Source organism: Martes martes, assembly GCF_963455335.1.
Source record: "Martes martes genome assembly, chromosome: 11".
NCBI classification, from domain to species: domain Eukaryota; kingdom Metazoa; phylum Chordata; class Mammalia; order Carnivora; family Mustelidae; genus Martes; species Martes martes.
Window position 1 is genome coordinate 50,409,375 of NC_137899.1, and position 24,988 is coordinate 50,434,362.

The window sequence follows — 24,988 nt, forward strand, 5'->3', positions numbered from 1 at the left end:
AAAAAAAAGTAAAAGACTGTCCAGAGGTAGTGGTTTCTTTATGTAGAGCCTATTAATGAGGACTGTACCCCCAAGTTTCATTTAGAGAGTATTAGCCTCAGAGTTGCCTATGTTTAAAGGTTACAGTAGAAAATGGAAAATGATATCCCCCCTGTCCCCAATTTGGAGATATGAAATGCTCATCAGCATATTAAGAATCTGTGAGAAAGCCTTCATGGAAGACATCGTTTAATTCTACTCACTGATGCCTCCCCAATTTTTTAACCATAGCCTCTTTCTAATGGCCTGTATGATGAACATCACAGAACCACTTGGTAAGTGTTCTTTAATGTGGAATCATGCACTGGACATGTATTAGCCTAGGAAGCATCGACTGGCACCTGTGTCCTTAAGGACAAAAGTAAACCCTGTATTTTAAACATTCGTAACATATTTCAGACATCTTCCTTCTTTTAAGGAAAGAAAAGCAACACCCAAGTAAGCTATTTTTGTTTCTTAAAATGATGGAAGACATATTTTGGAGGCTTCGCAGGATCATCATCTTCATACTCTTGATGGCTAAGTAGACAGTTTGTTTAACGGGTCCAAACTGACTAAAAATAAAAATGGTCAGCTGCAAAGGACTAGGCTGCAAAGGCTCGTCCTTTATAACAAGGCCACTTTCCCAACCAGGGAGCCTTCACAGGTACACAGTCATAGAGATACACAACTCCTTGTCACTCTTGTGTACAGAATGCCAGGTGTGGAGAAATGAACAATCTTACTGTGATTATGAACTCCAGAGTAGTTACTGGGCTTAGGAAATAAAAACACAAGATGCCCAGGTGTACTGAACATCAGGGAGGATAACAAAGAATTTTAGTGCAAGTATGTTTCCTGTAATATTTCAGAATACTTGTTAAAAATTATTGTTCATCTGCAATTCAGATCTCACTCGGCATGCTGTATTTAATTTGGACCATACTCTTCCACTTGAATATCAACTACAGTGTGTACAGACCCTTTAAGTTTAGCCTAAATCACAGGAAAAAGCAAGTCCCAGGGACTGTATGTGCTTTTTCATTTCTTAGCTTCTAAGATTTTTCTCAAAATTTTTGTATCTGCCTAGTGTAGCATTTGTAGTGTGGATCCATGAGTCCTTTGCATGGCACAAGAGAAAGAATGGATTTTTCCAGCCACAGTAATCTGGAATACAACCAAAGACAATCTTTTGAAAATGGAATATTCCTGAACAAAGATACAGACCAAAGTTCTTATTCTTACTCTTCCAGTTATGCATTGTTCTTGGGCAAGTATGTATATCTCTTTAGGCCGTGGCTGCCCTGAGTTCAATAGCCCCTACAAAACTAATATATTATACTTCATGATCCTAAGTAAATTCAGCTTTGCCTCATTCCTGATGACTAACCAGAGGTCATACTTACATATTACGGAAGCAGAGAAAACCACCTCAAAGAAAACCAAGGAACTGGCTAAAAGATGGTCCTTATATTTAATTAAAATCCATTTGTTTCAAAAGAAATGTTGTTGCCTTCAGGCTAAAAGGGTACCTTAAATATTTCACAAATAATAACTGTTACTCATCAACAATACAACTTTAAATGCCTGTCATTCCTTGGTCAGTACCAAATCACTTTTATTCCAGACCAATAAAAACCCCATCGACTATTTTAATCTCTTGATTCTTGTGGGGTACCTCCAGAACACTACAAAGCATTCTGCAATTTCAATAAAAGGTATCTATGCACAAAGGGCAAATCCATCTTCCCTAACAGAGTCTCCAAATAGTTTGATTTAAATAACATTTCTTTGCACTAAGAATCTATAATGCTAATTCATTTTGCCTTCAGCTTAACTTTCTGCTATTAATAGAGTGACAATAAGAATTTTTCTCTTGTTAAATAGTATGCCCTCTTGTTATATGAATGTCAAGCATTGCTTTCAAGTAATTAAAAACCTGATCACCAACATCTTTAGCACAACATAAAAGAAACAAGCTATTTCAAATTATACAAATGGCTGAGTTCTGAACTCAGTTAAATACAAAAGTCTGGTTCAACTGGAATTTCTAATTTCAAATTCCAAATTTAGGACATAATCAAAATGATTTATTATTTATCTGAAATTCAAATTTAGCCAAGCATTCTGTATTTTTTTACTTGATAAATCTGGCAACCCTGTGTGGGCTACCTAGTAGAAGATATTCACCAATTTCATCTTTTTTTTTCCTTCTTCAGAACACTTGTTTTGATTTTTGTTTTTCCCCTCAAAAGAGGTTCTACTTATGAGAGAACACACACAATTTTCCAGCCAAAATTTTTCTTATCATTACTGTATTTTTGCTTTTAACAAATCGGGCTCCCTATATTCAAACTGTAGTCTACAAAACACAAAATTTTACTTACCTGTGGATAATATATAAGAAGACCACATAATAAAATATTTCTTTTTCTCACTTCCTTTGCATATTCCCTAATCTGCATTAGGTTTTTCACTTTCTGATCAAAAGGTACTGATTTATAATCAAGAAAATAAACCTGCAAAATAATACAAAAGGTAACATTAGAATACCATTCTTTCCACTCTCCTTTGAGAAATCTAACATTAAAGAAGTTCAAAACACAATTGTATTATTTTTATCAGTTTGTGTTATTTTCTTCAGTTTGTGTTAATTTCTAGATAAGCATTTCAACCATAAATCCTTATGAAAGCTGAATCCTCCTTTACAAATACAAAAGCAGGAAGCAGTCATTGAGAACACAATGCTAAAAAATACAAAATGCTAATATCCTATTTCCACTTGTGTCAGAGCCAAATGTATAATGAATATATGATTTCAACCATTTGTTCAATTTATTATTTGAAACTAAGCTACATAGAAATATGTTAATTACCAATATCAATACAATTCAAGGGAGTACTTATTATACTCAAAGAGTTTTAAAAGAACACCTTTCAAATAATTGAATTTCTTTTTTTTTTTTTTAAGATTATTTATTTTTTTATTTGACAGAGAGAGAAATCACAAGTAGGCAGAGAGGCAGGCAGATAGGAAGGGAGAAGCAGGCTCCCTGCTGAGCAGAGAGCCCGATGTGGGGCTCGATCCCAGGACCCTGGGATCATGACCTGAGCCGAAGGCAGAGGCTTAACCCACTGAGCCACCCAGGTGCCCCATCAAATAATTGAATTTCTAATAAATCATCTATTTCTCAGAGTAAATCCAGAATTTTACATGTAACTTTTAGCAGTGTTAAATAGTATTTTTCTTTAAATTATTCCAATGACTATTTTTTAAACATTATTTTCCATTTAAATTTTAAGGAGCTCAGGGTGAGCTTTCTTCCTTCAAATTACTGAAGTTTTATGGTACTGTTCATCTTTTGTGGGACATAAAATATATAATCACAATAGTATCAAAACAAGATGCAAATGTACACACAGAACAAACACTCGAACTTTTGTATTCTTTCACAATAACAAATTTAAGAAACTCTCAAGAATTATAATTTGTTCAATTCCCTGTATTTATTATCTAGAAGCATTTTAAAACTAGTATATTAATCCTTTCCCTTCCTCTAGAAAATGCAAAACAAAATCTTACTATGTTCTTTGTGTAACACAAGGGAATGAGTTTTCACCTACCACATTGTATTTTGCTTTTCCAGAGAAAGGCACTTAAAATCCATTATTAAAAGAAAATCATATGAGGACATGTATATATATTAATTCAGTAGATATTCATTCACTGTTTCTCAGACCTTTTCATTATAGTTGACCAAACACATACAGTAGCCTCCTCCTAAAATCTAAAGTGACAATAAAGAAAATGCTCTATCCATTAAGAAACCAATAAAAAGACAAAAAAGCAAAAAAAAAAAAAAAATTGGAGGCTAAAAAGAACCCCCAAAAAAGGGTCTCGGGCATTACTATCTACTGAATAATGGAAGACAATGTGCCCTGTGACCTTCAGCACACCCTCTCCTAACAGCGATTCCCTGAAAACTTACAAAGATGAAATTTCAGATTTTTCACCACGCAACAATACTTAGAGCAAATATAATCTGAAACTGATGAACAACAGCCAGACTGGAATAATTATGAATGAACTATAAATATTATACTTTCCTTCAGGGTAATTTAACTTATGACCAGTTGTTCCCCTAGCTGAGACCTAGAAGCTAAACACCTATTAGCTGTTAAAAAGATACTAGTTCCCATTTGTAGCCTGAGCCTTCTAGAAGGATGGCTCACATACCACCTTCTGTGATCTCCTTACCTCCCCCTTGAGAAAGTGGAGGAAAAATAGAGGGGGACAAAAGGCAGGCCCTATACTAATGTGAAATTACGAGCTCGAGAGCAGAAGCTGAAGAGACATGTCCATCTCTGCCTTTTTCTCCTGTCCTGTAGTCCTTTGTGACATTTCACAAACTAGTGCCACAGGCTTCTCCTAGTCTTGTGAGTTTAAAATAACTTCCTGAAGCTATAATTCCTGGTTGTGAGTTTGGGAGGGGAAAAAAAAAAAAGGCAGGCTAATTCTTCAAACCCCAGGCAATTTATGAAACTGCAGTCCTGTTATGAATCTAAAACTAGGGGAGTGGCTGAGACTAAGACTCTCTCCTGGGCCCATAGTGCCAAGTCATTAAATACCCCATAGCATCTGGACTAAGGAACAACACTGCTGTTTGGTGCTCCAGGCCTCACAGTACTATTTAACTCTTTCACCTGTGCAATTTTCTGTAATATTTAGATACCATGAAATGCCAGGAGCCACCATACCCAATGTACTTGATGTGAATAGAATGTCCCACAGTTTTGCAATGCACACAATCCGGGCAACCTTACTGATAGCCTAGATACTTAATGAGGCAAAGAGACATTTCTTGTTTAATATAAGTCTTCCTAAAAAATTTTTAGCTCTGATACATCTCACAGTAAAATAAAGGGGGTTGCAGAATGGGTTTATAGAAAAAATAGCACAAGGAGCAGAAAAGATGAAACCACTCTACTTTGTAATTACAGCTTCCTTATAGATTCAAAATGCACAGAAATTAAAGAATGGAAATGCTAGTAACATATGAACTGAAGAAGGAATGAAGGATACAGCCGGGAATGGAGCTCTGTCCTGCAAAGCACCATTGAACTTGGCTTAGGAGGAAGTGCACCTGCCAGGGAAACCTCTCTGCAAAGTCAAAGCTGGAAGCAGGTGCACATTTTTCAATTTTCCTTAAAAAGTATCCTAAAGAGAGCCTAAAGTTAATAACTTTGGGAGCTTAAAAGTGGTAGAACTAAAACTCTCGACAAAAATAAACTATATTGGAATGAGAAGGCTCAAGAGATAAAATGTGCTGAATCTGTGTTTTGTTTCTTTAAAAGGACAAAAAATAATGATTTTACACTGAGCTAACACAGAAGAAACACTTCAGAAGGTATATTTCCTAATACCAATACCATGAAACTTAAGCATATACTTTACATTGCACTACTAATTTTGAACTTCTAAAATACACCAGTTACTGATGAGTTCCAAGAAAAAAATTCAGTTGGTACAATAAAGCAATCAATTTTAATTTTAAAGACAGGGCAGGTTTATATAACTACAGGAGAGGATTACAAAACGATCATGATAGCTCAAGAGAAATGTAAATGTTTTTGCCTTAATAAAACAAACTTACAGCATGGACAGTCTTGTATCCATTGAAATGAGGCAAAACATCTCATCTAGGTTGAGTACTGCAGATTTGCTTATAACTGCATCAAGTAGGTATTCTTTGATCTCTTTTTGAACTGTTCATTCATTCACTACTTGTAAATTATTGTTACAATATTCCCCCCTTAGGATGTCATTTCTAGCAGTTTTTTTTCCATGCATACATTAAAAAAAGGTAAGAATATCTTCCTATCCCTCCCCCCAAAAGAATTTCTCATTTTATTTTTTTCTAACATAGTAAATTGACTCCTATAAACTAGTAAACTGCTTCAACATTCAACATATGGGTAGCTTCATGGCTTTGTGGGTGGGCAAGGTTTCTGGCACTCAGAGTTTAGAAAATGCTCCTCTGTGCCTCACGTCTTCTACATTCAGTTCTACACATGCTTTATATTTGTCTAGTAACCATTTAATATATCCTTGGCCCCAGATGAATTGCAATTAATTTTTCATACTTTAATATGTAGTTTTTCATTTGTCTCTGAGGACAGGTACATTAATTAAAGGACAATAATTAATATCAAGTACAATATTCTTTAAAACCTCAGGAATGTTCCACAACCCCACATTTAACACTTCTGCCTCATTTCAGAACCCATGTTAACAGGCCAGAGAAAGAAATCAGGAACTGTGGTAGGAGAGGAAACAGAGTCTTTGTTTATTTGAAGAAGAAGTCAATTTTTGAAGCTCCAGTACATATAGAAATATGCACTGCTTAATGCCCACCAAAGTGGAAGGAAGGATGGTCAAAATCAAAGTTATGGTTTTTATCAAATAATAAATTAGAAAGAATTGGTAGATAGATGGAGACTCTCTGAATCCACACAATAGATACTGCAAAATTATCTACCTATCTATACAGAAAAGTATATTATGTGACTCGGGCCCCACATCTCACAACACCATTTTTCAAAAGAAATACAGGGAGATAACAAAAGATGAAATTGGTCAATATTAAACAGATCAAAGTAAGGTACGCATCGAATACTATGCAGCCATCAAAAGAAATGAAATCTTTCCATTTGCAACAACGTGGATGGAACTAGATGGTATTATGCTGAGTGAAATAAGTCAATCAGAGAAAGACAATTATCATATGATCTCCCTGATATGAGGAATTTGAGAGGCAGGGTGGAGGCTTTGGGGGTAAGGGAAGGAAAAAATGAAACAAGGTGGGATCGGGAGACTCTTAATCTCACAAAACAAACTGAGGGTTACTGGGAGGACAGGGGTATGGAGAGGGTGGAGACATTGGGGAGGGTATGTGCTATGGTGAGTGCTATGAAATGTGTAAGCCTGACGATTCACAGACCTGTATCCCTGGGACAAATAACACATTAAATGTTAATAAAAATAATTAATAATAAAAAATAACTTTAGAGAAACTTCCATCTCACCTCAACTATTTATGAAGTACATAGATTCTATTAATGAAAATTAATGAACTGTACTTTCATTTTCAACTGTGCTTTTCAAAAGAAAAAGGAACTTTTAATGTTGAATCATTTCACTTTGCAAAAAGTTTTTTTTTTAAGATTCTATTTATTAATAAGAGAAAGTGTGAACAAGCATGAATGGGGTGAGGGGCAAAGAGAGAGGGAGAAGCAGACGCCCCCACTGAGCAGGGAGCCTGACCAGGGACTCCGGACTAGATCCCAGGATGCTGAGATCATGACCTCAGCCAAAGGGCAGATGTTTAACCAACTAAGCCACCCAGGCGCCCTAGTTTGGAACAAATTTAAATCAACACCATCAAGCAATTCAATGCATAATTCTGATGAATAGAAGCTCATTAAAAGTTGTAAGCTATCATGAAAACTCAGAGCACATGTTTAAAAACTCATCTATAAATCTTAAAATACCAGCAAAACTATTAGGTTGAGAAATGAGGGCATTTAACCAAAGTAGTAAATAAAGAGTATTTCACATTAAAATATTAGCCATAGAAAAGATTTATACATTTTTATTGATTCGAAGAATTAAAAAGTAATTAAGTTTTTTATAGTATCAAGACAAATGTCTTACTTATATAGCCATTTTGTTTCAGATCCTTATGTAGAAGATCAAAAAATTACAAAACAAGAACTTCACATTTTTTTAAAATCATTTATTTATTTATTTAAGATAGATTTATTTATTTTATTTATTTATTTGACAGACAGAGACCACAAGTAGACAGAGAGGCAGGCAGAGAGAGAGGAAGCAGGCTCCCCGCTGAGCAGAGAGCCCGATGTAGGGCTCGATCCCAGGACCTGGGATCATGACCCGAGCCGAAGGCAAAGGCTTTAACCCACTGAGCCACCCAGGCGCTCCAGAACTTCACATATTTAAACAGGCAGTAGGAAAACCTAACATAGCTTGCGAACATGTTTACAAATGATTTTTTTTTCTGATTTCACAAGGTATTTCTCCTTTAGGAACAGAAATCTGCCACTGTTGTATTATGGGACAATTACCTAAAGCATTATATATCTTTTCAATTAATACCTGTACCATCTGTAACAAATTTTAGAATCAAAAGGTAACAGCAAGCACAATGATTAATATGAAGCACTGACTTGCTAAACTAGTATTATTTAAAACATATTAAATCACTAAGGAAAGTTACAAAAACCAGGTATGTGGTTCTTCACTAAGTTTAGCATAATCCTCTTTATATATTTTAATGACTTGTCAAAATTTTATTTTACATGATCAGGTTTATTACACATTAACCAATAATCTGTAATTATTATCAAGGTTGTCTGCAGGCAGGTGATTTAAATAAGCATTACATGGTATGTTTAAAAAATAAATAATGAGTATCTTTGGAGTTCACAAATAAAGGTACCTTAATACTAACCACTACAAAGTCCATTTAAATTTATAAAAATTTGTTCTACCTTTTTTTTTTTTTTGACGATTTTATTTATTTTATTTGACAGACAGAGATTACAAGTAGGCAGAGAGGCAGGCAGAGAGAGGAGGAAGCAGGCTCCCTGCTGAGCAGAGAGCCCGATGCAGGGCTCGATCCCAGGACTCTGGGATCATGACGTGAGCTGAAGGCAGAGGCCCAACCCACTGAGCCACCCAGGCGCCCCTCTACTTTTATACCTACTTTTTCAAGTGATTCTTGACATTTTTAATATGCTTCAACAGGCAAAAACAAAAAAACATTTTCAGGAGATAAGGTGTTTTGAATACTATATGGTAAAAACAAAAAGTATTCAAAAATGTGATCAAGGGGATCAAACGCAGGTATATGATATATGTAAAACATTAGCATAGCCTCCACAGATTCATCCTATGTCTTTTATTAAGTATGGCAAAAATACTTTAATAATTTTAGCAATTAATGCTTTTTTTAAACAACTTCAGGAATAGGAAATTCATACTGTAATAAAGAAAAGCAACAGAAAATTATGGTCTTATCAATACTGCTTTTGAATTATTTGATAATGTTAAGCTTACATTAATTATATAAAAGATACAGAAAAACTGTGCTAATTTAAGGAAACTTAAAAACATCAGCCTCAGAGGAAAATGCAATTCACAAAAATTCCGATTACAGTGCTTCTAATAACAAATTAGAAGATCAATGGTGCTTTCCTATGGACTATTTTTTATTAAAATATAGAGTTAACTAACCTTTTATTTCTGAGAACATTTTTTTTTCCCATGAAGCTACATCATGTAAGAGAACTGACCTAGGGCACCTGGGTGGCTCAGCTGGTTAAACATCAGAATGAGGACTTCAGCTCAGGTCCTGATCTCAGGGTCACGGGATCAAGCCCCACGTCAGGCTCTGGGCTCAATGCAGAAGTCTGCTTAAGACTCTTTCTCCTCCCTCTGCACATTCCCTTCCCCACAAAGGATAAATAAATAAATCTTAAAAAAAAAAAAAAAAGAACTGACCCATTATAAAGGCTGATCAAAGAAAACATAGTCTAAAACTACAATGTCTACTAAGTAGCCACTAACTATATGTGACTATTTACATTTAAATTCAAAATTATTAAATTCAAATAAAACTGAAAATGCAGTAGGTATACTTCAAGTGCTCATAGCAATAGGTAGCTAGTAGCTACCATAGACATGAATACAGCAATCAAACATTATTTCATCATTGCAGAAAGTGCTAATGGGCTGTACTTGCCTGGAACAAAAGAAGCTTGTAAAATATCATGCTCATCATATATCCCGTTAATTGTTTTGATCATTAACTTATGTGTCTGTGTAATAAAAAGGATTTTTTTTCCTGACTAAATGTTGTTACTAGTTAAAATCCTACAATTAAAACTACTAGAAAAATTGTCTCTAACTTATAAAATTAATATAGTCTGACCTAAAACTGAGCTTTTTCTTATTTACATATATTTCTGAAAATGTGGATCAGTATGAACGTATGAACATAAAACTCTTAAACTGAGATGGTTCCAGTTTCTATTTCTGCCTAAGTAGGAGTAAAAGGGATCAAACTTACCGTTCCCCTTCAAACAAATAAGCTAGGTATACAAACTAAACCAAACCAAGATTTTTAAGACATGACACACCTGGCAACAAGGGACAGCTCTGAAGGATGAGAACAGATGGGATGAGCCCTATGTCTGCAGCAATTTACTTTCTTAAAATGGTTTCCAGGCCATGGCACATTGAAAGGAGAGATGGATATGTGGGTTTCAAAGCCTAGGTGGGTAGGGTTCACAAGGCAAAATTCCAGAGAGGAAAGAGGTATGAAGAGTGAGAAGGCTGGTGATTATCAGGCTAACTCTCTCCCATATTCAGCAGAGTACTGATCAGTGCATGCATTTGAGAATAAAAACAAGCTGAGGCAGGGGAAAAATTCAATGGAGGAGACTAGATAGAACAGTGCCTGATGCACACCCCAGGTCAGGAATAATGGTGGGAGCCATGAGCCAGGATAGAAGGTTTCATAATTTACAGGGCATTAGGTAAAATACTAAGAAGTGTTTTGCTTCAGTTGTGAAGAATGTAAGACCTAGGTAAATACACTAATTAGTCTGATCTAAAAATCTCAGAAACAATGCCTAAAAGGATCAAACACTTTCCAACTAACTATGTCCCAGGAAAAAAGCTCAAAGATATTCACAGTAATAAAAAAAATAACCAATACCCAATAAGGTAAAGTTCACAAATTCTAACAGCTAATCAAAATATATAAAATGTCCAAAAAGGCAGAAAAATATGACCCATAGGGAGAAAAACCTATCAAAACCAACTCAGGAATGACACATTTATTAGAATGAAAAAGGACATTAAAACAATTTTACAACTATGTTCCATTGTTCACAAAGCTCCAGGAAAAAATATATGTGTTAAGTAGGAAAAAAGAAGATGTAAAAGAATCCTACACCTAACTTATAAAGATGAAAATATCATCATCTGATATTTAAAAAAAAATACACTGGGGGGGCTTAACAGCAGATTAGACATTGTTGAAGATCAGTGAATTTAAAAGTATAATGATAGCAACTATTTAAAATGAAACAGAAAAAAAAAAAGAAAAACAGAACATTAGTGAGATATGAATCAACTTCAAACAATCTACCATACAGATAATTGGAGGTCCCAGTTAAATGCAAAGAACAAAAAACAATATAGCTGGAAAGTTTTCCAAGTTAGATGAAAATTAAAAATCCACACAGCACACTTTAAACACACACACACACACACACACACACACACACACACACACACACACACACTTTCAGGCATTAAAGCACCAGGAAAGTACCCATAAAAAGGAGATAAATACATCACTTGAAATTGACTCAGAACTGGTATCAATGTGCCAATTAGCAGACAAGGATATTAAAATGGGTACCATAACTGTTTATCATTTATTCCAAAGTTAACTAGGGAAATAGAAAATATAAAGGGTAAAAAGGACACAAACTTCTAGAAATGAAAAATATAATGCCTAAGATGAAAGACACGGTGTATTTTTTCAAAATTTAGGCTTGTGCAAGTCTGTAAACACAGAATGGTACAAGGAGGTACACCCTCACAGCGTATATGTATGCTGGGCTCAACTAAATGGCCAGGGGGAGCTAGAAACATCTGCTTGGCACATGCTTTCAACATGGAATAAGAATAAACTGAGAAACACCGAAGAATGAGTGAAATACTGCATTCTGTTGATATATTGCAATCTTAACATTTATTACAGGCTTGAAGGTAATTTTTTCTTCAATTTTATATTTATGACAAGTGCACAAACTTCTTATTTAAAAGGCTTCTGGATTCATTTAACTGAAGAAGATGGATCCTAAGAAAAAACCCTAGTTCAACTGTTAATATTATAGTTATCTAGGAGGTCAATCAGTGTATTACACAATCCAAATAAAATGCAGAAATAGACTAGGAAAAGAAATTGCCAACTATAATCCACAATCTTTGCTTTCAAACTTTTGTCTTCATCAAATAACTTAGTATTTCTTTTTAAACTTATAGGGAAATGCTATCCCTATGAACCAAAAGATAAAATTAATGATCATAAACATGTATTTTAAAATTTGATTAATATATTAGTAAGCCACTTAAAATTAAATAAATATAAAAGGTAAGTCTCCTCCAAAAATGTTGGAGAATTACTCCCCAAATTCAATTTTTAAGAGAAAAAATAGATTTCCTCTTAGGAATGAGCAACACTTCAAATGTTAACGCACTTTCTAGCATAAATCTAGAAAATAACTTAAGACATAATCAGATTTCATAGACACAATAAGATGTGCTTCCAAACATGAAGAATAAAGATATGATTCACAAAATCTAAAAACATGTATGTAAATTAAACAATTATACTTGCTGAATGGAAACACAATTTTTCTAAAAAGATAACATAAAAAAAACTGAACTACACTAAAACGAAGGATGACATAAATCAAGATCATAAAACTCATAGTTTAAATTTACACATGGTAAGTAATGCCCTAAAAACTCAGATAGATGTAGTATTTTTCTCCTTAAGAGAACACAGCTATTCCCTGAGATGCACACCTAGCCACCCTCATTCCTGCAAGTCACCACAAAGCATCTATTCATGGTAGGCAACACTTCAACAGGATGGAATAGGAGACATCATGACTAGAAATGCCAAGGCAAGTTCAAATCAATAAACATTTCTGAATGTCTAGCATGCTCGTTGGAAAAAGGGAAAAGACTCTGAGCACAGGAGTATTAAGGAAGGATTCCAAGAAGAAATATGATCACTAAAATTCTAAGGCAGGAGAAACACTAGAAAAATGGTGTCTCGGGTCAAAAAACTCACCACAATCAACATATGTCTGTCAAACAATATAGCACACAGGATACAAAAGTTCTTCAGCAGAGGGCCAACTGTGTGGTGAGGCAATGAGAAGCAGGGTGATAAAAGCAAGAAGAACCGGTCCAGACCAAGTCTTTATGCTCTTACTGAGCTTTGTCTAGTAAGGTGATGAGAAGCCTCCAGAAGGTTTTGATAGACAGAGTACCTCTTCATTAGCAATTAGCAAAATCTGTCATAGTAGCAATGATGAGGTCAGACTGAAACAAAAAAGAGACTGCTGGGAGGGACCCAGCTCTTGGAGGGAGGGCGATACATTCCAATTTTTTTTTTTTTTTAACATCATGCACTTGAACACTTCCTCTCAAAACTGAGAAGAATGATGAAGACTGGAGATAAAAACATATGAATTGGCACATGAGTGATACTTTAAAGCAGGAGACTCGATGACCCCGAGAGTATATGCCTAGTAAAGAAACACCTAACATATATTTTAGGTAAAGATACTAATTAACAGTGGCAAATAGGTCATTTAGAATTGAGAAGCTCAACCAAAGTCTAGGAAACTACAGCCCATGGGTCCAACCCAGCCTCCCACCTTTTTTTGTAAACCAACTTTTCCTGGAACACAAACACACTCTATCCTTTCCATCTCATCTGTGACTACTTTTGCACTAGAACAGCAGAGTCCAGTAGTTGTAACAAAGACCATATTGGCCCAAAAAGCCTACCACTTTTAGTATCTGGCTTTGTATAAGAGAACTTTGCCAACCCCTAATACAAAAAATTATCTCAATGCAGGCACAGAAAATGACATCAATTATCTCTTATAAAGTAAGAGCATCCTACTGAGTGGTTTTTCAGATCCTTTTCTTCTTCAATAACTTAGGTCTCTATTACTCAAGGGGGGCGAGTATTGACATCCCTAAAAACAAGACATCATTTGGTAAAGTAAAATAAGCACAGGGATAATGGCATGTATGATACTCAACTCTCAGGATTGCTGTAAGGATTAAATGGGATCATTTACATTAAAAGGAAAGAATCGTGATTCATTATTTCAAGCAGTCAGTTAAGTGTCTATTATTACCAACATTAACATAATTATACTAATAATAAGAATTAGCAGGCCACATTTTCAGGGGCAGAAGAGGGTCTGAGGATTATAAATGTAGTGGGAGTTCCATTTCTTAGAAATGGGAAGAGCAAAACACACAAGATCACAGTTCTCACTGGTTGGGCAAAAAACCAGAACTCAGTCATTACCATAAAAAGAGTAAATTAAAAAATTGAAATCTGTAATTCTCTCTTAAAAAATCTAAGAATGGTACGATCCTTGAAGTACTTAAAAGAAACATGCAGGTGACTAAGCAGTCCAGTCATTTCCAAGTAAGAGTCTTCCACTGACAGCACAAGGATTATCTTGGCAATACTAGCTGCATTCCACCTTAGCAGGCACTAGTGAATCAAGTATCCCAGCATTTAAGTAAAGTATAAGCTTCAAAATCCCATACAATAAAACCTCTGCTGCCTGAAAATTTAATCATACTATACTTTTCAAAAGTATCACATACAAACTTAACTGCAAACAGGGTTCAAGCCAAAGCATGTTTGGATGAAAAAGCTTTTTGCACTGATTCCAACACCTTTCTATGCTGTATAAAAGAACAATCCAGCCTTTCCAGGAAAGTGCTTAAGTAATCTATTTTTAGGTGGCTATAAATTTTTATCCTAAAGGAACAGCGTTTAGGCCTGATAATATTCTTACCATCTTCCTGCCTACTAATGTTTCAATCCATGAACAAGGTCTTGATTTTTGTTCTTGTTTTCAGTTGTGTTTTTCGATGCTCCCTGGTGGTCTAGTGGTTAGGATTCGGCTCTCTCAATTGTGTTTTTCTTTGCATAGTATGAAATGGTGGTACAGGAAAGATTTCATAAAACAACATGATCCATTATACAAATACTATGTAAGACTTGGCAAAAGCATTGTAATATGAAGGGTTTTTTAAAATTATGCCTTTAACTGGAATTCTATTAAAACTCAAGTATTAAGGAAGCTGTGGAAGAACGTAGCTTGTCTTTCCAAGTCAGCTTTATGATAAGAGATTCTGTACATACGTATACACACACACACACACACACACACACACACAGATGAAAAGAAAGCTTTTTAATATGAGTGGAATCTTTTTCATTATCCAGGTGAACAAATGTGCAATAATCATTCGCCTAACTCAACCTTCAGAAACAAACCAGAAAGATCCTTCTCTAATGTCCCATATCTTACAGTCATTCCCTCAGTTTCACAAGATATAAAATTTGAGATTATACCTCCTCTCTCTCATTAAATCAAGAACAAATTCTTTGTGTTTCTACTTCTTAAATATATCTCGATTCCAACAATTTCTGCCCAGTCACTCTAAAACAACCCTAGTCCCAGATACCATCATTACTTCTTGGACTACTGTGATAGCCTCCTAACTAAACCAAATGCTTCAAGGAAACTCTCTGGTCACTTTCATCTATGCTCTGTGCTGTATCCAGAATGTAAATGCAAATGTTCTCACATCACTTTCTACTGAGCAGGGCTGCTTCCTAGAATTCAAACTTGCAAGGCCCACATTTTCCTACCCAGTGTGTGGTCCAGTCTGTTTCATATCCACCAGCCTTCTAATGCTGACTATTCCATGTGCTACTCTGGCCATAGAGAAATGCTGTTCTCCCTACTCTTAAAAGATGTGGACCTGCTCAGTCTTCCCAATTTCAGACTCCGCTCATATCCTTAAGATCTCTTCTGATTACCTAGCATAGGCTTTTCTGCCCCTTTTTATTTTCTTTTTAAGACAGGGAGGGGGAAGGGTGGAAGGAGGGAGAGAGAGAACCACAAGAACTTAGGTAGGGGCCCATCTCACAAACCTGGGATCATGACCTGACACAAAATCAAGAATCAGATGCTTAAGTGACTGAGCCACCCAGGTGCCCCATTTCTGTCCTTTTTTCAAAGAGATGTAGTTAAAACTCTCAACGTTGAGGTGGTGAATAGAAAGAACAATGACCAAGATATGCTGTCAACTCCCAGGCTGAGGATCACTTCCCAAGCTAACACTGGCCATTGGATTAAACTTATGTTATTGAAAACCCTTCATCTTTGAAAGAAAATAAAAGTATTTCCTTACCAATAGAGTAAGATAATCTGGAACACTATTTTTTTTTTAAGATTTTATTCATTTATTGGACAGAGATCACAAGTAGACAGAGAGGCAGGCAGAGAGAGAGAGGAAGGAAAGCAGGCTCCCCGCTGAGCAGAGAGCCCGATGCGGGGCTCGATTCCAGGACCCCGGGACCATGACCTGAGCCGAAGGCAGAGGCTTTAACCCACTGAGCCACCCAGGCGCCCCTGGAACACTCTTTTAAAGATGCAGTTTTTTAAAAATTACAGTAATAAATAGCATATATGTACATCAAAATGCTTGTCACACAGATGTTCAACAAATGTTATATTTATCTATATTAAGTCATCACTTAGGTAATAAAGAGAATAGGATAGTTCACTCTAAAGCATTAAGTATGTTGCACCTAAAATAAGGAATCATTTTCAGAAGGCAGGGTCTGGGATAGACATAAATGGACAGATTCTTTGGAATGAAGGGAAGACTAATCTTGCAATCTTGCAAGTGTTTTTTAAAGAGATAAAAAAAAAAAGGCGGGGGAGAATGAATGCAAAAAGGAAAGATTTAGACATAACCTAATAAAAAGTGGACTACAAAAAGAAGATAGGGGGCGTCTGGGTGGCTCAGTGGATTAAGCCGCTGCCTTCGGCTCACGTCATGATCTCAGGGTCCTGGGATCGAGCCCCGCATCTGCCTCAGCATCCCTGCTGAACAGAGAGCCTGCTTCCCCCTCTCTCTCTGCCTGACTCTCTGCCTACTTGTGATCTCTCTGTCAAGTAAATAAATAAAATCTTTAAAAAAAAAAAGAAGAAGAAGAAGATAAGTAAGAAAGGGACAGATGCAAGAAGAAGAATCAAGCAATCAATCAGTAAGCCAGAAATCTCAAAATAAGGGGAGGGTGGGAGGTGGGGTGAGCCTGGTGGTGGGTATTGTGGAGGGCATGTATTGCATGGAGCACTGGGTGTGGTGCATAAACAATGAATACTGGTACACTGAAAAAAAAAATAAAATAAAATTCAAAAAAATTCTCAAAAATGGCTCAAGGTAGGAATTCTATACCACCTGATTCATATTTAATATGACAGCTATAACCAGAATTGCTCCCCTATACTTGTACATAAGGCACATGCATAATGGGTTATATAACAGCAAAAGGCCTTGACAACATGTTCTAATATAGAAAATATTTTTAGAAAGAGAAGTCACTTAAATGGCTTTAAGGGCATCCCACTCTGTTTTCAGATAAAGATTCTGAATTAAAACTCAGAGACATGAAGATAAATAGACGCTTATTATTTGCAGACCTACTCCTTGTACCTTGAACCCCACTCCAGGCATATCATCCCTACTATGCTAAAGATCTCCTAAAATTTAAAACAACAGTCAATTATTTGTATTAAATACCACCTTTATAACAATATAATTTACTTTCTACAACAAATACAATCTTGTAAAATAGTATAATAAAAATATACCAAGCCCAAGGGCACCTGGGTGGCTTAGTTGGTTAAACACATGCCTTCAGCTCAGGTCATGATCTCAGGGTCTTAGGATTGAGTCCCGTGTCCAGCTCCCTGCTCAGTGGGGAGTCAGCTTCTCCCTTTCCCTCTGTCCTTCTCCTCTACTCATGTTCTTTATCTCAAAAAAATAAATAAAATCTTAATACATATATAAATATATATCAAGCCTGACTTTAACCTATATAAGAAGTCAACATAATACATATAAAGTATGACAAGTAACTGTAAAATAAATGATAGTGAAAAGATATTTGGTTCCCTTTTTGTAAAGAAGTAGCATAACACAATTGAGCTAAAGGCCCTTATTTAAAATAGAACCCAGTATACAAAAAAGAGAAAAAAAAAAAAAAAAAAAAGCTAGTAGGAGAAACCCCCAGGCTTATTTTTTGAAAAAGTAAGTGATCAAAATTGCTCAACTCCTTTTCTAGGCCTAAAGTTAATGTAAGCTGCCTAACAAAGAAGGCTAGCTTCATTATTTGGTTCCTGTGCATTTCATGTTAAATTTAAGGAACTGATTTAGATAGAAAGCACCAGCAAAAAAATTCATAAAATATTTTGTTCATCTGACTGAATTCAGTGGACTTCCCAAATTGGGAAAATAAATAGTAATTTCAAGCCCTGTGCTTAATCAAGAAAAATTAACTCATTAAACTAGAAAAAGAACTCCAGAATTTGTTCCTTTTGATATTGTTAGAACATCACTATATGAAAATAACTGTAATTCATTACAGGAATCAATTAAAACTTGCAAGGTGTATCCCAGGAGAATGATATCTTGACATCAGTTGTATGCCCAATACAACTAATCTCAGGGAATTTTAATATACTACAACAAAAACTTCCTAGTAACCATTTATCCATAAGCAAAGATCTCCTAAAACTTGTAATAACAGACAATTCTATTCATCATCTCGTACAAGAACTTCATCATCCTGCATTTTAGAGTTCAGTATGAATTCCTTCATGACTAAAATTTCAAAAAGCTTCTCAAGGTATTTTAAACCAGGACTGAGCTATTATTTTAGGCAGGAAATATTTTAGATTTTATTACCAGAAAACAAATGGAAACATTTGTAGAATTCATGGAAATGACTGCATTTCTACCACTAAAGCTATCCACACCATGAAAGAGAAAACATTAATGTATCTTAAGCAAAACATCAAAAAATTCAGTAAACAGATAATTATTTTCTGAAGGAAAAGTAAAAACTACAGTAGCAAAATGGTTAAGACTGGAATAGAAGGATTTAGATCAACTCTATTGGTCATTCTTTGGCCACTAAACACACATGTGTGTATGCACACACACAAACACTCACACAAAATATCTATTCAAAAATAAACACAAACTAAGGGCCTGAAAGATACATATAATAAAAAGTAAATCCAGTATGATGGCAGGGAGAATTACAACAGCCAGCTCTCTTTTGTTTTTTAAGAACTTGTGAACTAAAAACGAATTTTCTCAGTCTAGTAGTAATAGGGTTAAAAATAAATAGGGTTTATTCTGTACAGTTAAGCAGCTGTACAGAATAAATAGTTAAGTAAAAGGTGACAAAGGTACATGTCTAGGACCTGGTAAAAAATTTAACAGGACCACAGATTTTTATAACTTAAATTCAGTAAAGCCTCAATACCTTGTGAAGCAAAGAAAGAAACCATTAGTACTTAAAAGAAAGAATCAATGTTTTTCCAACTGTCATTTGTCTTTTATTAGGAAGGAATATTAAATACATATATGTCTGTATGTGTATTTTTAACCTTTTTCCATATTATTTAACACATTCACGAAAGCATAAAAGTAACAATATATAGGATACATTGCACATTGGATTGATTCTGTTCCTGGCTCTGCCATTGGTGAGCTGTGGAAACTTCTGGAAACAATTTACATCACTGACAATTTCCCCAGATGTGGAAGTATCAAGTGTCAATGGATGGTGGTTTTCTATTTTTTTATTTGCTGACATGTTCAAATATTAAACATTTTGAAGTATTTTAAAGATCATATATTCTGATCTGTTATGTCAATAAACTACTTCCCAGTAACTAAAACTAAATTAGGCACTTATGAAGGTTTATTTATGTTTTTCAAAGCATTAAAATTCCATATGGTAATTTATGTTTTTTTACTAAAGTAAATTCATGAAAAGATTCCTATCTCTCATAAAGCACCAATAAAATTCTTGTCTACATAGTCAAAAAAACTAGAGCTCTTATGCAATTATCCAGGTAATTACCATGAAATTATTTTGTAATGAGGAAGTGATAAAAAAATTTTATCAAATAAAAGTAAAGAATTTGCTTCATTTCTCAGTTTTGAACTTCTAATTATGTTTGTTGCCAATTTCTTTCTGCTTTTAAAAATTAAACATTTCATTGGTGTCTATTATATGAAACAGCTTTGTTCACTGAAAAAATAGGCTTTAAATAAGAATAAACTGTCCATTATCTCATCTGATAATAGTAGGAAAGGATGTTTTGCACAAACCTTGCCAGAGCCAAATAAATTAAAATCTTTTACTTTCTGCACCTGGAAAGGAATTTTTTGTAAGTTTTACAGTTGGTTTTACATAATCTTGGCTGGGAAACAGCTATACTTTTGCTTCCTGAAATTGTCTTCTCCAATGCTGGAGAAAACAGTTCCCTGATCATTAATTACTAAGCGAAAAACTCAACCTATAATTCAGATTCTTAGCCCTTTGAGTCTTGTTTAGTTTAGGTAAAAGCCTCCCCCACCCCCAACCCTTTGGTGGTGGGAGGGAGTGATTTTTAGATCAGAAACTATGAATTTACCTTTTACTATTTTAATATATTACTCTGTTTTTCTAAATATTCATCATTATTTGAACAGTAAATGAAAACACATGACAGGAGTAGAAAATAAAGGGGCGCCTGGGTGGCTCAGTGGTTTAAGCCTCTGCCTTCGGCTCAGGTCATGATCTCAGGGTCCTGGGATCGAGCCCCGCATCGGGCTCTCTGCTCAGCAGGAGCCTGCTTCCCTCTCTCTCTGTCTGCCTCTCTGCCTAGCTCTGATTTCTCTCTGTCAAATAAATAAAATTAAAAAAAAAAAAAACAGACCTAGAAAATAAAGAAGTGAACACGCCCCATGTTGATAGCTATTATATCAGGTGATTCCAAAGAAAGCTTTCAGAAAATCCTCTTCAGAGTTGCAATCTGAAGAAGGTGCTAACTGTATATCCCCCCACTGGTAACTGCGAAAAAGTGAAGGCCAACAGACACTTTGGTCAACTCAAGATAAAACCTTAATTCCTTGATAACTTATAATGAATGACAGATTAAATAGCACCAGAAGTGACATTAGAAAGGGCTCTCAAAATGTAACTCCTATACAATTTAGCTTAACAAAAGAAAGCTTTGGTTTTCATGTTTATAAGGTTTTTCTTGTTAAAAGACATAGGAAAGAACCTATATTTTTAAAATTCCTTTATGCCAATCAGTCTCTAATTTTAAAAAGAAACAATTTTTTTTTTTTTCTTTCAAGTTAGGAGCATTTTCCTAGTACAGGACATGCTTGTTATCTGATTAGGTGTTTCCAAATGTTCACAGTTAAAAGGCTACGTAGTTTAACAAATGTCATCCTAAAACATAAATTCAGTCAGAAATAAAAACTCATAAATTGACCCCACCAACTGTATCTGCCAACTTTAAGAATGACATCTATTTTAGCCCAGTCAACATTATCAGTCTCTAACTGATCACAGAAATTTGAACAATTCTGATGATTTGATATAGTTACAATAAAATTAAGTTAGATCTACCAAAACTTTGGATTTTATCAAGTTGATCAAATTAACATTGGTAAACTTTAAATCCTACTCAACACCATCAACAAATGACAACTTGGCCAAGTTAGACTGCTTAAAATAAAAAAACTAAGAATAATGACCTAACAGATAGTGCCAAAGAGAATTTTGAACAATGTATATTATATATAAAATATATATAAAATTATATATAAAATATAATAAAATATAAATAAAATAAATAAAAATAAAATAAAATAAATAAATAAAATAAAAATATATAAATATATAAAAAATATATTTTTCAAGACTTAGGCCCAAAAATATTTTTTGTAAAAATGACCACTTGAAATGAAGCATGTCACAACTTACAATGTTCATAAGCAAAGATATTCCTTTTTTAAAAAGATGAATTTTTTTTTATAAATAGCTGTTATTTTTAAAGTCCTAATTTTTTCTACTTTTCATGTAGAAATTTTTTCTACTTTTCTACTTTTCTACTTTTCACTTTTCTTTTAAGTAGATTTTAAAATAGAAGCATCCTACCTGTCAGTTTATCTCGGGACAACAGAAACTTCCTAAAGTCCTTCCTAACACATTTCAGTTTCATAAAAGTCAAGGAGAAGTTAATCTTTAGACAATCAACACCCTGAAATAAAACCTAATTACTCTAAATAACTGTGTACCAAAAACCAACAAGTGTTTTGCTCCCTCCAAGGGATAAATGTTCCAGATGAGGTTGAAGGTTACCTGTACTTTTTAAATGACTACTGAATGACAATTAACAGGTAATTCCAGAATATTTTTCTGTAACTCCTTGAGAAAATAAGAGACAATGTGGACTTCACCAGCATGGCAGACATCCACCAATTTTTGGCACTTAAATCCTAATCAAGTTTTTTTTTGGTTTGTTTTTTGTTTTTGTTTTTGCCAAACAAATGCCCCAGCTTAACTTCAGCCCCATTTCTTCCAAAAATTTGTCCTTGTAGAGTGAAATATGGGCACACTGGAAATGACCACCTTAACTAGCCTCTCAGTTGAAAAAACCTTCACAAACACCTAATTAAGCACAATTTTACTTCACACCTGCCTGATTCCTACTAAGTCTTCCTCTGTGCAGATGGACAGAAACTGGAAGTTGTTAAACCCTCGCAGAGAAAAAAAGACCACTGCACTATAGCTCAGCAGGGACAAATAGGTTTTTAAACATTTACAATACATGCGTTCAATAACTACTGAATCACATAACTCCAAAATAAAAATGAATGTATTTTTTCCATGACCTTGATGTCATTTTAGATTTTCTGGTAAATAAAACCTACCTGTTCAGGGAAGCAAATAAACTCTTTGACCATTCTCAGAATTTAGAATTGCTTAACAAAAGCCTTATTAAAAACAAAACTTAAAACAAAAAAACCTTCCATGGGGTGATTTAATCTTCGAGCAAATCAATTCAGATGAAAGCAAAGTAGGCACACCATAGTCTATGAGCTTCCTACTATATCTTCCTAATTACACACACATGTAGTGTGCACTTACACCCCCAGACATTATATGTATATAAGTATGTATTTTTTCCACTTGATTATGTGCAAATTATGTCACCAGATATTTACATCTAAGTTTAACTCTTTTACATATTTTGCAATTATAATAATATTTTATACATAACTACTACTTTGGGGAATATTTGACTGGTTCTGCTCAATTTTAAGCCCTGGGAACACTGATATGTCCTTTTAGCCATTTGGGGACAAGTACTATCAGAAAGCAATGGCATGATACCTTTTATGATCATTTACAGGACAATTCAAAAACCCAGACATATTTACTTGCCTGTCAATCCAAGAAAGCAGCATTTCTTTTTTATTTTTTTTTAAGATTTTATTTATTTATTTGACAGATAGAGATCACAAGTAGGCAGAGAGGCAGGCAGAGAGAGAGGAGGAAGCAGGCTCCCGACTGAGCGGAGAGCCCAATGTGGGGCTCGATCCCAGGACCCCGGGATCATGACCCGAGCCGAAGGCAGAGGCTTTAACCCATTGAGCCACCCAGGTGCCCCGAAAGCAGCATTTCTTATTCTACCTTTTTAATGCTTCAGTTCATCCTAAGGATACAGATTCTAGATGTATTCTAATGACATTTTCCTATGAAGTTTAATAATAACTTTAATATTCCTATACTGAGTCTACAAAAATGAGTCCATATACAATGAGAAAAGAACGGGTGAACAAATATTACTCATGCAGTAGTAACAACTTTCCAATCTTAAGTAAATATTTTACAATGTTTATAGTATACAGACTTATAATAGTTCTATCCTCAAAGTAGGATAGGAGACATTTACTCCTTAACTAGAGGATTATCTGTCTTTTTCCTTAGTTTAATACAGAACACCAGAAAAGGAAAAGAAAAATTCTGGTACTTACCGGGATACATAAAATAGAACTCAAAAGGAATAAACAGAAAATTAAATTCAAATATTTATGGAAAAGATACAAAGAACAGAGGTTGAGATACAATAGGTGATAAATAGAAGAACAGTTTTAAATCTAGAACACAGTCATAGAGGTCATAGCAAGAAAGTAAGCTCAAGAATCCATAAAGAAGAGTTTCTTTGAGGCTTGGATAAATTTCCTCAAGGATGAAATTTTGTTAAAAATAAAAGTTGAATTTCAAGGAAGGAAGCCTAAGTATGAAGAGTTAAATCTGCATTGGTAATAAAATTTGATATGTTTATACATGGAATGTTACTATCCATCAAAAAGAATGAGGGGTAGCTCAGGTGGTTAGGCATCTGATTTGATTTAGCTCAGGTCATAAACTCAGGGTTGTGAGACTGAGCCCTGCATTGCATTGGATTCCACGCTGGGTACGGAGTCTGTTTAAGATTCTCCCTCTCCCTTTGCTCTCCCCAACCAAAAAAAAAAAAAAAAAGACTCTTGCCATTTGCAACAATGTGGATGGATCAAGAAAGCATAATGCTAAGCAAAGTAAGTCAGTCAGAGAAAGACAAATAGCATATGATTTCATTCACGTGTGGAATTTAAGAAACAAAACAGATAACTTAATAGAAGGGAAGGAAAAATAAAATATGATAATAAAAAAGAGAGGGAAGCAAACCATAAAGACTCAACTATAGGGAACAAACTGAGGGTTCATGGAGGGAGGTGGGTGGGGGATGGGCTAAATGTGTGATGGAGATTAAGAAGGGCACTTGTTGGGATGAGCACTGGTATTATATATAAGTAATGAATCACTGAATTCTATTCCTGAAACTAATACTACACTATATATCAACTTCAATTTTTTTTTAATATTTGCATTAATTTACTTACTGAAATAACAACAACAGGATATAAAATGGAAAGATTACTCTCTTCAAGCATGTTCAGTAACCTCTGGGTTTCCTCAAAATCAGAGGACATAACCTGAAAGACCAGAAAAATAAAAGTGAAAAGAAGTTCTTAAATGATTTAAAAGTTAATCCAAGGATAATTAAAAATTAAAGGGGAAAAAAATGGAGAACTTTTACATAAACATCCAAAACATTTACCAAG

The 24,988-nt window shown here is 34.7% G+C and overlaps 1 protein-coding gene across 1 annotated transcript in view; it reads right to left on the bottom strand.

The window, feature by feature from the left end:
* Nucleotides 1-24,988, bottom strand: part of CRPPA (CDP-L-ribitol pyrophosphorylase A) — a 291,364-nt gene that overhangs the window by 108,415 nt on the left and 157,961 nt on the right. The window contains exons 8-9 of the mRNA XM_080819133.1: nucleotides 24,767-24,859; nucleotides 2,406-2,537 (exon numbers count right to left, since the gene is read on the bottom strand). Coding sequence (XP_080675259.1) covers nucleotides 2,406-2,537; nucleotides 24,767-24,859 — 225 coding nt within the window. The remainder of the gene's footprint in view (nucleotides 1-2,405; nucleotides 2,538-24,766; nucleotides 24,860-24,988) is intronic.